At 43.4% G+C, this 17,646-nt stretch overlaps 2 protein-coding genes across 3 annotated transcripts; one reads left to right on the plus strand and one right to left on the minus strand.

Moving 5' to 3' along the window:
• Nucleotides 1-870: 870 nt before the first annotated feature.
• Nucleotides 871-14,380, plus strand: LOC115391054 (very-long-chain enoyl-CoA reductase). 2 transcript variants are annotated; one of them, XM_030095150.1, is made up of 12 exons: nt 871-942; nt 5,740-5,790; nt 10,908-10,959; nt 11,054-11,098; nt 11,191-11,294; nt 12,124-12,239; nt 12,358-12,463; nt 12,555-12,627; nt 12,821-12,864; nt 13,147-13,204; nt 13,341-13,429; nt 14,143-14,380. In XM_030095150.1, exons 1-12 carry the CDS (start codon nt 928-930, stop codon nt 14,314-14,316), a joined length of 927 nt encoding a protein of 308 aa, XP_029951010.1. In that variant the 5' UTR covers nt 871-927; the 3' UTR covers nt 14,317-14,380. The 2 variants fall into 2 exon arrangements, with proteins under 2 accessions (XP_029951010.1, XP_029951009.1); XM_030095149.1 differs by lacking the exon at nt 871-942 and having other exon boundaries at nt 5,539-5,790.
• Nucleotides 14,381-14,914: 534 nt separating this feature from the next.
• On the minus strand, nt 14,915-17,444 carry LOC115390343 (NADH dehydrogenase [ubiquinone] 1 beta subcomplex subunit 7-like). Its single transcript, XM_030094181.1, has 3 exons — nt 17,174-17,444; nt 15,499-15,667; nt 14,915-15,074 (listed from the first exon to the last, which is right to left on the minus strand). The coding sequence occupies exons 1-3, from the start codon at nt 17,283-17,285 to the stop codon at nt 14,987-14,989; spliced, it is 369 nt and encodes a 122-aa protein (XP_029950041.1). The 5' UTR covers nt 17,286-17,444; the 3' UTR covers nt 14,915-14,986.
• Between the last annotated feature and the right edge of the window lie 202 nt (nt 17,445-17,646).

The raw sequence follows: 17,646 nt of genomic DNA on the forward strand, positions 1-17,646 counted from the left end.
ATACAAAAAAAGTAAACATTCGACTCATTAACACTCTTTTAGAAATGTTAAGCAATGAAAGAGATCACAGAGACTCCAGACAGAACGGGAATGGTTAAAAAAAAGCATTAATTGCACCTTTACAATGCAACTGCCCTTTGTTTACCAACAGTAATGCGACACTGTAATAAGAAAAAGCAAACTTTATTCATACAGCAATAGACACATTTGTATTTGAATCAAGAAAAAAAATCTAGAGGGTTCTGGAACTTGAATATATCAAGAGCAGCAAGCACTGAGGTAAGAGAGAGCAGTCACAGGGAGGGAAGCTCCCTGATGGACATTTACATCTCCCAATACCTCAGCAGAGCACAAAACATTACTGAATACACCTCACACCCAGGTTTCCACCTGCTTGACCTTTTGACCTCTGGTAGACACTGCAGGTGTATCAAAGCAAAGACAAAGACAATCAGAAGCTGAAAGTTATACTGGATTTTATTTGTGACATTCTAGTGTGACGGCAGTCTCTTTCGAGTTTTGTTGTAGCTTCTATGTTGATAATAAAGGGTTTCTATTTTCTAAATGAATAACATTGAAAAGCACCAAGTTACAAAATAATAAATAAAAAAAACGAGGAAGTAATAGAGGCATGAATATGAGAATGAAGAATGAGACCATTAAATGTAGCATTCAGTAAACACAGACAGGGCCTCCATTCAGTCAACATGAATAAATCCCATTATGTTAGCTCTCCGTATTCACACATCTCATTGGTCAAATCACAGACGTGTGGGCGTGTCCGCGTGCCTCATACGGCATTCTATTGGCTGACGGTCAGCATTAAACCCCGCCCACCGCGTCCTCAGCAGTTCCGGTCCTCTCCTGTGATTGGTCGCCGCCCTGTCACTCATCCGGGATATCAAGGAAGGGGTGCTAGCTGCCAAGATGAAGCACTACGAGGTGAGTGGTGTTCATCTAACTACAATCGACAGACGCCTGTTGGGTTCATAATTTTACAAATGAGAAACGTACGACATTCCCCAGGTACTTGTGTAAGTGTGAACTCCGCGGAATGAGTTGAAATCCGGAGGAGTGAATGAGAATGGAGAGGCTGGCATGCTGCTGCTGCAGCGCCTGTCAGGAGCTGCCTGCCCGAGCCGCCGGGGCCTGGTTCTGAGAGCTGCCAGAGGGTTTTACCAACTAACGTGACTGAAACGGCACCACTGTCAAAACCTGTACACACATCGCACGTGCGCGGCGTGTTTACTCATCTATCGACGCTTGGTACGCTTCTAAATGGGCGGAATTGGTTGAATAAAGCTCTGCATTGTCGCCATCTGTGGCCGGAGTGACTCATGGCGTTTCTTATCTCCTTACCCAGCAGTGCAGGTGAACAGTCAAGTGGGCCATCTCTGCTCTCCAGAATGAACCCTGCTGGCCTGGGTGTGTGTTTCCCAACCAGTCAGAGACAATGGCATGTGACAAGTGCATGTTAGTGGTGGCAGAAATATGCAGGCTTCAGTCCTGGACGGCTTCACCACCTTTTGTTGAATGGTGGCAGTTTGCGGAGCAGCTAAACCCATCAGACAGGATTTGAAGCAGTCTGACAGAAACTGAACCAACCAGTGTCCGCCCTGGTTCCCCCTCTTTCTCTCCATGGCTTGAGCTGACACCTAGGAGACATGGAAGAAAAAACATGTATATGATCCTGAAGTTTGTTTAGTAGCACTCAAATCAAATGTCAGAATAAATGATTCAGTTTTAATTGGTTGCAGATCTGGGGGAAAAAAATACAGTGGAAAAATTCATTCTGTACACTTTCACCAGTGCATGTTGTAGACATTTTTATTTCTTATTTTAGATTATAAAGCATAGTTTGCCTAACGTGGTTGCCCACCACATCCTAGAATTGGGATGGGTAAAAATGAAAAAAGGAATTTCCCTAAGGGAATTCGTAAATTCTGATTAGTTAATAAATAGAAAAGGATTGATATATTTATCGTACATCTTTCTGTCTCATTCTGCTAGATTTTGTTCTTTTTAACTGAGCACTAAACCCTGACCTCATTTACTCCTGTGTGTGCTCCCAGTGGTTCTTACTGTCACTTGATCTATCTGTGTCACTCTGGGGCTCATTTCAGGAACACCTCCTTCAGCTTAAACATCTCATCTGAAACAATCTCAAACTGTCAAACACTGGAAAACTGTCACTCATTCTAAAGCTCTCACACATTTTAAACCTATCCAATAGGGCTACTCGATATGGGAAAAGTCCTGTAGCAATAAGTTGATTTTGATATTTATTACCATATAAATCAAATCACTATTTTTGTCCGTTTTGAATGTTTCCTGTTAGTTTTAAGTGAGATTTGAAGATATCAAAAGGTTAATTATTAAAATATTTATTCTCTGTAAAAGCTGAGCATAACACATAACACTACACAGTTGTGTCAGGTAGTATAAAAACCGAGAAAACACACTCTCTTTTATCTTTCTCAGCAGTGTCCCACTGCTGGGGTGGCTACCTGTCCCATTCTGTTTGGGACACGTAGCGTTTTTGTTCCATTTCCACAGGGATCGTGCCCTGCCAGTCAGACTGTGAGCTTAGCTGTCGGCGGGCTGGCTGACCGGGTTTTGGGTGATGGGTTGGTGCTCAGGCATCGCTAGGCGGGGCGCAGTCTCGGGTTCCGGGACGGTGGACGTGATGATGGGGTGCTGTGCGTCCTGGGACGAGTGGTCACCCTACCGCTGAGACACACGGCTGCAGCAGCACAAACAGGAGCACCTGTTTATTTGCAACGAACTGCTATTGTGCTAACTTGGCAAGTCCCTGCTCCAGCCACATGATTGGCTCAGCACAGAGCAGCTCTTCATTATCATTGGCCATTCGTATTGTGTGTCGAAGTATCGACCAAGTTTCATAAGTTAATCGAGGAAAGGTTATTTTGCGATATCTATATTTATTGTTTTATCGCCCTAAGTGAAACTAGACGGGATTGTGCTGGGATGTGTTCAGTCTCTTCACCCACTACTGTTTCCAATAATAAATACAATTTCTAGTTTTGGTAACCGGGCTTTGTAGGCCACAGAAAAAGGTTCCTGTTAAACTGAATGAAATAGGTACTCAGGTAAATACAAAAATCTGTAGGGATATGAGGGAGTTGACACCACAGCTATATGGAGAAGAAGCACTGAGACATGCCACGGTGGTTTACGAATTGATGGTCCCTCTGAACTTTCCATGAACGCTCGTCTAGAACAGGTTTTTTCATCATTTTTGTTCATGTGTTTCATTGACTAAATCATTTTTCATTGCATTTCCACCAGGTAGCACTGAAGAACTTCTTAGCCGTTGCTAATGTTTAAGAGCGTGCATAAATCACATCTTAAAAGCAAACACTGAATTTTTGTCAAAAACATGCTAAAAATCATCTTACCTTATCTTGTAGCTGAAGGTGAAGTTAAACCAGCAAAGCATTGTGGGTCATCATCGTACATTCGGTGTTTTCAGTTTCAGTTGAACGAGTTTTTTGCTCTTTCTGCTTCAGCTTCACTGGGGAGTGTGCTGCCGGTACACGCTGTCACTGCCAGAGGTTTTATATAGACCAGATGAGGGGGGAGCTACTGTCGAGTCGGGTATGCCTGGCTCAGAGGAAGACATGGGATCATTTCCCTGAAGTCTCGATTGCAGTGTCATGTGGTCCGCTAATTTTATGTGGATGTTTGATTTGCATCCCGTTAAAGCAGGTCAACTAATTTGTTCAGAAATTTATTGGGGTTTATTGAAGATCACAGCTCCGACTCATTCTCCATGTGAATGGGGTAAAACGCTACTCTTCTGTAATGCTGCTGTTGTGCACAGCTGTGGTGAATAATTCTTCTGTACATGCGTGAGTGGAAGGCAGGACCAGAAACAGCGCCTTCCAACAACAAACGGCGCTTTCTTGTTTCCTGGTATACTAACAACATCATTTTCAGTATTTCTGCCATTTCCGTACAACCATCATTTACAAAACGTTGCGACTTCAACGTGAAACTTCTCCAACGAAATAAACGTAAAAACGATACGTTTTTCACGTGAGTTGTTGTTGTGTGAATGTTACCTCATTGTGCATCGATGAGATTCACTACTGCTAAGTGTTTCCAGCATGGAGGGGGAGTTTTTCACCTTCAGATAAAAGTATGTTTTTGAAATATTTCTGTAACAGGACCGCAGACAAATTGTGGCAAGATTCTGTCAGCAGTTCTCAAATCTGGAACTGCTACAGTCTCTCCATCTGCCGTTACAATACAAGTAAATCCTCATATGCTCAGTACTATGAATCTCTTACAAATAGACGGCGAGATTCAAGTGCTGACGGTCAAAAATGAGGACATACTTTTTCTCTTTAACAAGTGAAAACAACAATGAAAGGAAAAATATTGTAATGCATTCAACAGTACATACATCGTCCAGAACTGCAGACCAATAGTTACAATGATGTGTAACCATAATCGGTCTTATTCTGAAATGTATATAAAACATCATTGTATCTTGTGTATATATAAATTATAAGCCATTTTTTGGAGTAAACTAATTAAAATAAAAAAGTTTTTACCTATTTTTGTTTTAACTTTGTGGTTCAAAGCTGCTCCATCCCTGATGGACACCCACGACATTTTATTCTCTGTATTTATAGCTTCTCGTCCATAAATAGAGAACACGGCCCAAACCTCCCCGTTGCCACTTGTGACTGTATGTCTTTCGTCTTTCATTCATTATGGAAACTGTATCCCGTCTTTTCGTCACAAGGCAGCGGGAGAGCGGGGGTGGGCTTGACCAGAGATGGAGGGGGGGGGGAATACCCCGGCTAAGCCCTCTCAGTCTGGAGTATTATCGCCCTGTGGTATCAAGAAAAGGCGACTCCCTCTGCGAGTGGCTGAGAGACGAAGCCGTGCCGTCTGGTTTCGGGGGGGGGGGGGGGGTGCACCTGGCGTGATCGGCAGTAAAGCCATGACATCATGGAGAGGTGTGGGGTCTGCTGGGAGACGCCCGGTTATGCAGAGTTTGCAGGGGAGGCTTAAAATTAGCAGGGGGTGGGGGGCCTTGGGGGGGTCAGACAAGGGGAAGTGTTGTTTCTCTCAGTGTCTGTCCTCCGTCCTCCCACTTCAGAGGTGGCCGGGGTCACCAGGGGGTGGGGGGGCTGCTCACGGTGGTGGAATTATATTTCAAAACGAAGCCTCCGAGGGGGGTGCTGCAGGTCTGGAAGTTTCTATCTGCAGACGTATACGTAGATGACAGTTTGCCACTGTGGATGGCGTACATTCCTACATACGCGTGTGCTCACACATGTGGCGTGCGCTTGCACCGCGGGGGTCGGCTGGCGGTTAAATAAAGCAGCAACACCAGAAGTGAAGGAATGACAGAGGGAGGGAGAGCGAAAGAATGACAGAGGAGGAGGAGGAGGGAGGAGGAGGGAGGCGCGCAGGGGAGCAGACAGATTTATTTCCACAGCTGAGTGCTGCCCCTCTGCTCTCAGGCTCCGTCTGACATCGACAGTTGGGAGGTGGGGAGTCGCCGCACGACTGGGGGGGAAGAGTTGAGGGGAGTAAACTAAGAGCAGGAGGAGAACCGTGGGCATGGATGCACTAGCGCTAGAGGCCACCACCGGTAAAAAGACGTCCAACGGGGCAGCCGTACCTGCTCCACTGCCGGGTCCAGCCCCGGTCAAACGCAAACCCGCCAAAAAAGCTAAAAAGGCTGTTGTTTTTTTTGAGGTGGAGATATTGGATGCCAAGACCAAGGACAAGCTCTGCTTCCTGGACAAGGTAAGAACCCATTCAGAGTCTTCACGTGATCAGTTATTGTCCTCTTGATGCAAGTTTAATCACACTGCGTGTTTGTTTGTTTGTTTGTGTGTGTGTGTGTGTGCAGCGCCCTGAGAAGCCTCTCAGACTCTTTGGTCGTTCTGGTGTCTGTCCCGTGTGTCTGTAAATGCTGTCTTGCAGTAAAAAGTCTGGTGAGAGTCTGGTGTTTTCTAGAACGCAGCAGAGCTGCTCTGTCACTCAGAGGATGTGGAACTGTCACTCTGACGCACACTGCCGATGCCTTTCATACGTGCCTCATAGTGCAGCTGTGCTTCACTTATCTGAGTCAGGTCGTGTATGCACCAGCAAAAAGTTCACTCCTCATTGTAAGGTGTATTTATTTTATTTCATTTTATTAATTTTTTTGTTGTGCTGCAGCATGTCTTCAACCAAGCACACCTGTTTAAATGTATTTTTGTGTTGCGGGTAGTTTTTCTGGTTAAATAGGGATCAAACAACTGAAATGCCAGGATTTAAATCTGTGTTATTTTTGAGGCTGTAGTAAGAGTTATATATGGCTGACGGCACAGTTCACCGACAGTATAGGCCATTACGACACCATCGCAGCGGAGGTACAGGTGTTTATGTGCACTGTCTCACCATGAAGGCGTGAAATGTGTTCCCCAGTGATATTGTGAATAATATCAGTTACAGTGTTCATATTGCATGTCTGAATGCCAGAAAACGAAGGCATCTGAAGGCTAAACAACTGCATTTTTCCCTTTGTTGCCCTTTCCAACATACTAAGTAGAAGGTGAGCTCTGATTGACACAAACTGAGCAGTTGAGGTGAAGATCTTTGCTCAGGGACCCACAGCAGTGGGATTTGAACCATGGGACATTAGGTTGAAGGCTTGCTTCTTTAACATCGAGGCCACCACTGCCTCCACATGTTCACATGTACAGTTTGCTCTTTCATCAACCTTTTTACCGCTCTGATGAATCCTCATTTGTCACCTGACCTTTTATTTACTCGTAGTTTTTCAAAATGAAACAGTTTCAGCACAGTTAAGGTGCTCTCAGCTTTTGCTGGTGAGACGGTCTGTCGTGTTTACAGTCTGGACTGAAGGATGTCCCTGTTGCATTAGTTATATTTATCTTAATTTGATGTGTAAGCCTGTTGTTATTTTGGGGATATTCGCAGTGCTCGGCCTGTACTTTGTGTCTATTTTGTCAGACAGATTGAATTAGTCCTGCAGGTCTGTGCTGTTGCACCAGGAGGGTTTAGAGCATTGTTGGTGTGAGTCCTGTCGGTGTATTCAGTTGCATTAGCCGTGTTCACCGCGCCGGGTCAGACTCTGCTTATCAAAAGTCACTCCTCAGTACGGCAGAGCGTGAGGTGCTATCCTTACTGGATTATGCTCTCTTGTCGGCTTAGCAGAGTTTCTATGGCTGTAGCGTCCCAATCTTATCACCTCTGGAAGGTCAGGTTCATAGACACGACAGATATAAATCTGGATGTGGACGGGCAGGCTCTCTTCAGGGAACCGGTTTGCTTCAATTAGGTTCACTGAGTCACACTGACTGACCGAGTTAAAAATGAAGCCCGTCTCCTTTGAAGTGTCAGAGTTTGTGTGTGTGTAAGACATGCTGAGTGGTTTCAGTGCTGAACGAGCCCTGTTGAAAGCCTGTGGGGTCACTGAGAGGTGGTCCGCTAACGTCCAGGTTCACCCCGCTGAGAGCGGCTCGTCGCCTTCAGGAGAGGATGAACAGAGACCAAAGCTGCAGTTCTGACAGGAGCAGGATGTTTTTCTTCCTGCAGATTGAGTGATTTCAGCACACAATGAAGTGAACATTCAAGGAATGCTTTTTTTTTTCATTCATTCCAAATAAAGCATTCACTCAATCACCTTTGATAACATGGTGGTGGCATCATCATGCTGGCGGGCTGCTTTGCTGCATTACTGAGACCTTTAGGAAAGAGTCGGTAAAGCAGAAGGTTTTAGGTCTTTGAGTAAGACAAACCTGCGTTTCAAAAGACAGGCTGAAAATTAGAAGATCGACTCTTAGAAACTATCAGTATCCCGATCAAATCAGAGTGAGGGAGTTAAATAAATCTGCCCTCGCAGCAAGGGATCCACAACCTTAAAAAAGCTGCAACTCATCACGGTGGACGAGGCTCCCAAACCAGGAGCAGACAGGTGCAAGAAGCTTGTAGAAGGATACAGGAGATGTTGAGAAGCTGCCACTTCGCTGCAGCTTCTGAAACCAAATATTGGCGAAGGCTGCCAATAATTGTGTGCAGCTTACATTTTATGTTTGGATTTCTTTTTTACTGAAAGAAAACATTTTGATCTTGTTGTTGGGTATTTTTTCAGTATTTATGGTGGTTTCCTGAGCTCTGTCTTCAGAATGATCATCGAGGCCTGGACAACCCGCCTCAGCTGTACTTTATCAGCGTTTAATGCTGTCTGGGTGGTTATGGTCACATGATGAACTCATTTAGGAAGCATTTGATCTGAGAGCAAAACAAATATAGAAAAAGATGCTCTCCAAATTTTTGGCAGGAGTTTCCTCTTGCCTCACACATTTCTCAGAGGTATCTGTGCTGTCGTCGTCTCGGCCAGGGAAAGAGCTCCGTTTGCACAGGAAGACACAGCCTTTATTTACCCTCATTATGCCTGCCATTATTTTCTCAATAGTATCTTTTTTCTGCAATTCACACAAATAACAGAAATATAACAGCATACAGTGCAATAATTTCATCTGATTCTAGTCTCTTCTAGTCAGTTGCAGTCGGGGGTATATATTTATGGCTCCTTCTCTCATAAGGTCAGTATCTTGATACTGATCCAGTATATAATATATCAATATGAAATTATATGCACTCTATCAGAACTAAACATAGTCACAGTCACAAGGAGGTAAACTGAAATGTCAGCCTTCTCACACTGAGATTTGTTTTGTTTAGTTTTTTTTTACTTTTAGGAAAATTTAGATTTTGCTTTCTTCTGCGGTGATATTTGTGGTTATTTTTGCTTGAATATAATTCGGTAACTATCTGTGAGGACTCATCATGCAGTACTGTGAATGTGGGCTGCACCGTATTTCAGAGTTCCAAATCAAACCGTGTTCCTGGTTGAAGTGTCGGTCTGGCACCGCTGCTAGAAAAACACAAACCCAAAGCCACAGCCGCATCAACATCACGCTTCATGAGTTGTTTGTTTACCGCGAGTCATACGGAGGTCGTAACGCCGAGCATAACCGCGTATCACATGTTTAACTGTCGTACCTCCCTGCTGTGCACAAGGTTAATCCACTGTGAGAGAATGACCGACTGTAAAACACACTGGTTTGATTTACTGTGCCAAAGCCCAGATGGTTTGGCTCCTTTAAAAGTAGAGAAAAACCATATTTTGTTCACAAAGAACGTCTCAAAAAAGTTGGAACAGGGTCGCATAAAGCTCAGCGTTCTCCTGTTTACTCCCGCTGAACTAAAAGTTTGTCAGTGAATGATTAAAGCCGTATTCATTACCACTTAATTAGGATCCCCGCAAATCCTTAAAATATTCTAAATTTAGTTTTTATGATTCAATTCCTAAACACGCGAGGCATCAGTGGCAGCTGTGGTTCAGGTTGGAGCGCTAGGCGATCCTCCATGTCCGAGGTTGGCGGTTTGAGCACCATCTCCACCTGTCAGAGTGTCCTTGGGCAAGATACTGAGTGCTCAGTTGCTGGCACTGGTGGACGGCACCGTGCAGGGCAGCTGGTCGTGGCGTCTTCCTGTGCGTGTGATTAAATGTCTGACACTAACCATGAAACGCTTCTGAAGACAGCTGGAGCTTTATTTTAAACGTTATTTCAAACCCAACACTAAATATTATGTCCTCTTTGTTCAGTTAATTGATCATGTGGCTTTGCACATGTTGAGGAGGTCCAGTTTACTCGACAACAATCCCAGTGAGAACGCTTCGTTTTCATATTGTCATTTCAGAAAGGTTTCACCTTTACATGGCGACGTTTTGAAAATGATACCCGGAAACGGTAAAGGAAAAAAAAACTGGAGTTTTCATGCAGTGCCACTAGTGGGCGCTGTTTGTGGTTTCGTTTGTTTATAGTATCTATTACAAATGCTGCACTTTGCCTGTTCTGGGCTAGATAAAGCCTATCTTATCTTGAGAGCCGACATAAGTTCAGGTACTGTCCTAATCAAACATTTCTGAGTCTGTTACAACATGGCTGCTGTTTGTCTCAAACCAAAGCCTGTGAAAATGTGTTGGAAATGCAGTGAGAGCAGATTAACTGGTCGTAAAAGTTAAAGTCTTTCAAAAAATGTTTCATGAGTTTAATGAATAAGTAGATATAAAACCAGTTTTAGAACAACATGATATTCCAGTTATTTATTGCAATTAAAGTAGAGTGAATAGCTTGAAATGAGGAATGAACTTCCAGAGGTGAGATAAAGAGATCAGTTTAGTCAAAGCCGGAAGAAGAAATTAATTACCAACTTTAAGACTTTAAGAATATGGCCAAGAGGTTTTGTTTGGGCCGTCAGACGCCGCTACTGGACGACTGAAGCCTGGAAGAATGAACTGATTAATCAAAGTTAGTCTTCAGTTCATCAAACGGGATCTTTTAATGCCGTTGAATCAGAGACACAGCGGGTCCACAGTGTGTGACAAGAAGTGTCAAACATGGAGGAGGAAGTGTGAAGTGTGCCAGAACTCCATTATAAAGAAAATTAATGAAGCCTGCTTGGCTATCTCAACTCCAACGTCGTCTGGGTGGATCAATGAAGCCTTTGAGTCAAATCATTCAGAAAGTGGTCGTCACTGTCTGAACCATCCCACTTGGCTCCCATCCTCAGGACTTCACTGCTCCGTGTTTTCCTTTGTGTTTATAGTCGGTGTTGTTGGGCGATGGCTGGCAGCCTGGCACAACACTCTGTTCTCTGTCTGTGTGTGTGTGTGTGTGTGCTGGGTGACTTTAAACCCCTAATACCAGCTGTTGGATCAGGCACATCCATTGGGCGTGGAGCACAGCCGCAGCTAAATTTACCTCCAATCATCCTCCTGAATGGAAAACAGGGTTATTATCTGTCCCTTTGTGTGCTCTTATTTACCGTGCTGTTATTTGTAGGTCGAGCCAAATGCCACCATCGGGGAGATCAAGTCTATGTTCCACAAGAGCCGTGAGTGCCACTCTCACACACACACCCCGTGACAGAAGTCACCAAATGTGCCGTTTTTAGACGTGTGTGAATCGTGTGTGTGTGTGTGTTTCAGATCCTCAGTGGTACCCGGCCAGACAGTCCATCCGCCTCGACCCCAGTATGTCGACCACACTCATTCTGAGACTAATTACAGCGAATAAACTGCACTTCCAGTACATTCCAGCACTGAGCGATCCGTGTGTGTTTCAGAGGGGAAGTCGCTGAAGGACGAGGATGTGCTGCAGCATCTTCCTGTCGGGACCACGGCCACCTTCTACTTCAGAGACCTGGGCGCTCAGATCAGCTGGGTCACGGTGAGAGCAGCACCCACAGCCCCAGCAAGCCCGAACACATCCAGCTCGGCTATATCGAGATTTCTCACTGCGTAAAAAGGCCGAATGAGCATGTGGGGTCAAAAGTTTCCCCCTGACCTCCGTGTTAATTTGTTACACAGGAGCTTGTTGTTACACTTGAACTTGTTTTTAGCTCTGCAGTGAGCGAAACATGCGGGAGGACACGGGCACGTGGAAACCATAAATCAGCTTTTCCAGTTTGATTTGGCTGATTTCTGAAACGAGAGTCAATTTATTTCAAACGATCTAAAACGGTTTACTATTTAAATCACAAAGGAAAGCCTTGTTGTTTTCTAAAGCTCCATTTTGTGTGCGTGTGCGTGTGTGTGTGTGTGGACACTTATCCACAAGTGAAATCTCAAAGAGATGGATGGATGACCTTAATGCAAGAAAAAATTAGATCTAATGTTTGGAGAGCCAATCTTTTTTAATATAACAAAGATATTTCATATCTAGAGGCCACAGGGCAGAAATGAAGGGAAATTGAGAATTGGAACTGAAAAACCGCAGATGCACATTATTTTTGGCAGCACTCAATAACATTATCACATATTTACTTAATATAGTGGAATCCAGATCAGAAACTCCACATTCATGCTGCAGACATGTGACTCGTATTTTAGTTCACTAAATTCTCAGTTATTCTGGATTACACTTTTCAAAGTAAAGTTTTGATTTCAAGTTCCAAGAAGTGGCTGCAGAGACGCTGAAGGAGAGGCTTCAGCTCACACACCCCAAACTCACTGACAGACAGTCCGCTCTTCTTCTTCTGCTGTTTGGTCTTCACCAGGTCTTCCTGACGGAGTACACCGGGCCTCTGGTCATCTACCTGATGTTCTACTTCAGGGTTCCATTTATCTACGCGCCCAAATACGACTTCACCACCAGTAAACACTGGGTCGTGCAGTGAGTGTCACGTCTTTCAGACCTTACATTGATTTCCTGCTGATCCCTGAATCTACAGAACGACTCCTGCTTCTGGACTGTTAAGAGTTCATCGACTTTCCTCTGTTCATGTCTCCAGTCTGGCCTGCATGTGCCACTCCTTCCACTACGTGAAGAGGCTCCTTGAGACGCTGTTTGTCCACCGCTTCTCTCACGGGACGATGCCGCTGCGCAACATCTTCAAGGTGAGACACACAAGTGATTTTTTTTTTTTTTTTTTTTTAAGTGTGTTTTATTTCCAGGTAAGTGACAGCGTTGTTCCCTTGACTGTTTCAGAACTGTACCTACTACTGGGGCTTTGCAGCGTGGATGGCTTATTACATCAACCACCCTCTGTACACACCGCCCAGTGAGTCTGCATACACACACACACACACACACACACACACACACACACACACACACACACACACACACGTGCACGCACCAGTCGGACATGCCGGAGGGCTGCCTTTCAGAGAAACCCAGTAGAAACATAAAATAAAGGTGATACACGTCATGCTGTATGACTTTTAATCATTATTTCATTGTGTATTTTTCAGTTTACGGGGAGCAACAGATCAGACTCGCTCTCATCGTGTTCCTGGTAAGAGCTTTTTTTTTCATAGTTCACTTCTTATTTAAGCTTTTTTTTTGTGGCATTCTAGTTTATTGGCTGATATTTTACAAAGTAATTTATTAAATAGAGACAGAATTGTTGATTTTATTTGGCAAACGATCGCAGCAATACACCTGTTACATAACGTACTTAAGATTAATCTATTTAAGTTGTTTTGTGTACTCGTAATAAAACAATTTAGTCATGTTTTGATCTTAACATTTTCAGTGGTGAATGACTTGAACACCTTCATCAATGTTTCTTCTTCAGTTCTGTCAGATCGGCAACTTTTCCATCCACATCGCCCTCAGGAACCTCCGTCCACCAGGTGAGCGCTCCGCTTCCACACTGTCACTAAATTTAAAACACTTATTGCTACAGCGACAACGGAGCACTTTGTTTACATGCTCACATCCATCATATTTTAAGTCTTTTGTTCATTTTCTCTTTCTTCCTGAATCCAGGCTCGAAGACCCGGAAGATCCCGTATCCAACCAAGAACCCCTTCACCTGGATCTTCCTGCTGGTTTCTTGTCCCAACTACACCTACGAGGTGACATGTCTTACCTCTCACATGTGACTGAAGACACAAAACACATTTTCCTCATTTGAATTTTAGAAGTAAAGAAGGAAGGGAAACATTAAAAAGTGACGTTCAGAGATCGCTGCAATTCGGCTCCTCTGAAGCTAAAACATTTTTATCATGTTTTTCCTCTTATTTACACTCTAGACTCCTATTCTAAATGTCTCTTTTGTCTTTGCTAAAAAGAGCAACAAAAAAAGCACTGAATTTTAAAAGAAAATACCTAAAATTGCTAATTTTGTTAAAAATGAAAGAAATAGCTAAAACTCACAAGCAAATATGTGAAGAAAAAAAGACTTATGTTGAATGAAATTTCTCATAAAATGTTTTTTTAAAATAGTAAAAAACTATTAAACAGCTCAAACAGTGAAATGCTAAAACAGCCTAAACTAAAAAAAATGTGAAAAAGCAAAAACAGTGGTTAAATACCTTTAAAAATGTAAAAAAAAAAAAAAGGATGAAACAGCCAAAGGCTGCCGCAATAACGATGAAAACTTTAATGTTTACTGCTCTAAATTGTACAAATGAAGTTTTTAATGCAACTTTGAACAGCAGATATGGAAAAACTCCATCTTCTTGGTCTGTTGACGTTGCGCCTGCTGCTGCCCTCTGCTGGTCAGACAGTGTCATCAACACATTGTGGCGCCTCCAGTCAGCGTCTGCTGTTCTCTCCTGTGCTGCAGCTGGGCTCCTGGCTGGGCTTCACCCTGATGACCCAGTGTCTGCCGGTGGCCTTCTTCACCCTGGTGGGCTTCATCCAGATGACCGTGTGGGCCAAGGGAAAGCACCGCAGCTACCTGAAGGAGTTCCGCGACTACCCTCCGCTGCGCTCGCCCATCCTGCCCTTCGTCCTGTAGAGGACCTCCCCCCTCCCCCCAACACTGGAACTTAATAGACTGACTGAAAGAGTTTGAGGCCGCCTAGCAGAACCCCCCGCCCCCCTCTAATCAGCTCCTGTTGTGTTTAGTGAAAATGTAAAACGCTACATTTGCTCTCACTTTTTTTTTATGGCAGACAAACAAAAGTCATTCTGACTGGTTACTGGATGTTTCTGTTCCACCTCCCAGAGCAGTGAATCAACATCAGAACAAAGCTTCTCACCCGACGCTAAAGAGTGTAGCGTACGACGCATCTTGAGCTGATCGGTCGTGACATCCATCAATATTCATCCGAAACCACGGCAGAAGCAAACTTTGTTGATGTCTGAAGTAATAATTTATTAAAAAAATAATAAAAAACAATTGTTGAAATGTATTGTCTTCTATCTCTTTAGTTTTTGTTGGAGTGAGGGAAACTGTGACCTTCAGAGGTTTAGTGGTTTCTGTCCAGGCAGGAGGTCATAATGTTGTGGCTGAATGGTGTATATTGGAACAACTGTACCCTTCTGATTTCACTTCACTCCCGGCACTTGAACAAAATGAGCGTTATACCCGACATGAGCACGACTCGGGGTGGTAGAGCGTCAACAATCTTGTTTATTGTGAACAGTAGCGTTTATGTACAAAGTCGAATTACAGGACGTTGTGATCATGCAGCTTCGGCCTGAGCTTGGATTCTCTTCTTCCTCAGCTGCAGCCTCCTCTCCCTCTCGTACTCCTTCATGCGCATCACGTAGCTGCAGGCAGAAACACATGTGGTTGTGTTTACCTCAACATGACAACATAGATGACTCAACCTCTGAGCTACAGGGAGCGCATTGAGTTTTCTTCAAATGACTTATGATTTTAAAAATTTAGTGTTTAGAACTTTTTTCCACCTCTAATATTAAAGCTGTTACTTTTAACCAGTATGGTGTCTTTGGCTGTGAAGTTCAGTCAGAAAACCACAAAGTAAATGATTTAGGTGACTGCAGATACAAACGAGAGAAAGAAGCGAATCACTATTGTGGAATTATTAGACATTTTAGGAGTCTCTGAGCTTCACATGATCAGCCACACCGATTTAGTTTTACATTCTGAATTTTAAGGGAGGTTGCATGTTTTAAAGGCAAAGTAATTTAAGCCCACAAGTCAACACGGGATCCTTGTTTCAACACTCACTCCTGGTGTTCACAGTAGTCCCAGTCGTGCCTCTCGTGCTTGCAGGCCAGGAAGTTGGGCCAGTTGTCTCTCTTGCACTTCATGAGCTTGAGCAGGTAGTGAGCACAGTAATCTCTCTGCTCCACCGGCAGCTGGGCCAAGTTCATCTGCTCCTGGGTCGCGATCATCTCTGACCAGACCGGAAGGGAAAAAAAAGGTCAATCAGAGGACATGATGACTTTGACTTCAGTACAGCAGTGAAGCTGCGTCGCTACTGTACATGATACAAACCTGAGTATCAGTGAACCAATAAAGGTTCAGATTATAAATCTAGAAACACTTAAACTAATTTTAGTCAGTTTAGTGTTCACCCCGTGTTTTAGTGCAAAGCACATCATGGAAATATCCAAATTTATTAGACATTTGTCCACAAACCTGTACATTTTTTTTTATTGAAATAACACAATTTTTTTATGTTTTGCAAATTGTATTCTGCAGCATTGATACTTTAAAAAGACAATTCTTTCAATAGTAAGAAGTCACACATCATGAAAACATCAATATGTTGCTATTAATTTCAGAAAGCTTCTCAAAACTTGATCACAACATTAAAAACGGGGATTTCATCGTCTTTGATGATCCCTCTTAAGCCTCCAGTGTTCCAGCCTTCCATGAAAACTGGTTTCTTGATGCTTTGACAGTTTCGATGCTTTTCACCATGACAAAAACCAAACACACCACCAGGAATTTATTATTCAAGTGAACATTCACTATTTCATCCAGGTTATGTGAGAAGTTTGTTTTATTTAAATTTAAAGTATCAGATGTCCTGGTCAACAGCAGGAACACTTTCAGCAACAGACACGCCACCAGAGTGCTTTATGATGTACCTTCCTTCCTATGGCCACAAGGCTCTATAACCTGTAAATAGTGTTGTTAATATAAAATGTATAGAATAATTATTATTATTATTTATCCAGTCTTGTCTGATATGTAACTTTCTTTCCTATTTCTTCAGTGTGGAACAAAGTTTTAGAAGGGATTAATGTAGTTTTCCTTTTCTGTCATTCAATAGTATGGGGCAGCTCTGGCTCTGTCGGTAGAAAGGTTGCAGGTTTGATTGCCCATGTCCACACATGTTGACGCGTCTTTGAGCAAGATACTGAACCCCAAGCTGGTCTCACTGGATGGACTGAGCACCACTCAGCAGCCTCCACTGGTGTGTGAATGGGTGATTGTTGTCGTGTTGTTAACAGTATGGTTGCTCAAATGGCACTAAAAGAAGCGTGTACATTTTCAAGTAATATTCATAGCCCTTTGCACTATATTGGCCAATACGTTTATTTAAAATGCAAAAATGTTGCTTCACAGCAGTTGTTCCTTTGAATAATGTCAACACATGCAACCTTAATGTGACAGTAGCATTGCTACACTTATAAATTAATTTTAAGGTTTGTTACTGACAGTGTTGATTAAATGTGATCACAAAATTATCTTTTCAGGACATTTTAGTGCAGCATTATAAACAAGACTGACGTATAAACAACCTGGATGCTAAGCTAACGACGGCTGAATCAGAGCCTAGATGGAGTGACTGTCCGTGCACCTGGTAAACATTGTGTATTGATAAAAAAACAAAGCCTGACGCTTATCTTCAAATGGTGAATTAGAGGTGTTTTTTTTGGGGGGGACTAACCTCTCTCTTTTCTGTCCTCGAAGCCGAACTCGGGCTCGAACTCGAACTTCTTGGCCGGGTCGGGTTCCGTGTCCCTCTCGGTCACGTACCGTCTGACCAGGTGAGCTCCCATGGCGCTAAGGATGCTCACACACCGTGAGGTAAAATAAACTACTCTGTACTGGCACTAAGCAATGTTTTCTAAAGGTTTTTGCTTTCTGCCATTCGGTCACCTCCACAAAACCCCAGTACCAACTTCCGTGTGTCACCGCCAAATCGCTCCCTCACGGAAACACCTTCCGGCTCAAACATACAAGGTTCCGCCGCCTCGCGAGTGGCAGGGGCAAAATAAATAAATAAATAAAAAATACTGTCAATATCTGTTTCAAAATGAATTTACGTATTTGTGACTCTAAATATTTAATCTTGAATAATGTCTCAATTTTAACAGCAACTGTTAGGGAAAAGTAGAAACAACTGTTGCCGTATTTAGT

This window comes from Salarias fasciatus, chromosome 6 (genome assembly GCF_902148845.1).
Source record: "Salarias fasciatus chromosome 6, fSalaFa1.1, whole genome shotgun sequence".
In the NCBI taxonomy this organism is placed as follows: Eukaryota; Metazoa; Chordata; class Actinopteri; order Blenniiformes; family Blenniidae; genus Salarias; species Salarias fasciatus.

Excerpts from the sequence above, each read along its gene's own strand:
- LOC115390343 (XM_030094181.1), bottom strand. The coding sequence starts at position 17,285 with ATGGGAGCTCACCTGGTCAGACGGTACGTGACCGAGAGGGACACGGAA. Across the intron at positions 15,668-17,173 it reads CGAGGACAGAAAAGAGAGAG|AGATGATCGCGACCCAGGAG; the intron begins GTTAGTCCCCCC and ends CGGTCTGGTCAG. Across the intron at positions 15,075-15,498 it reads GACTACTGTGAACACCAGGA|CTACGTGATGCGCATGAAGG; the intron begins GTGAGTGTTGAA and ends TTCTGCCTGCAG.
- LOC115391054 (XM_030095149.1), top strand. The coding sequence starts at position 5,602 with ATGGATGCACTAGCGCTAGAGGCCACCACCGGTAAAAAGACGTCCAAC. Across the intron at positions 5,791-10,907 it reads AGCTCTGCTTCCTGGACAAG|GTCGAGCCAAATGCCACCAT; the intron begins GTAAGAACCCAT and ends TGTTATTTGTAG. Across the intron at positions 12,628-12,820 it reads CCCTCTGTACACACCGCCCA|TTTACGGGGAGCAACAGATC; the intron begins GTGAGTCTGCAT and ends TGTATTTTTCAG.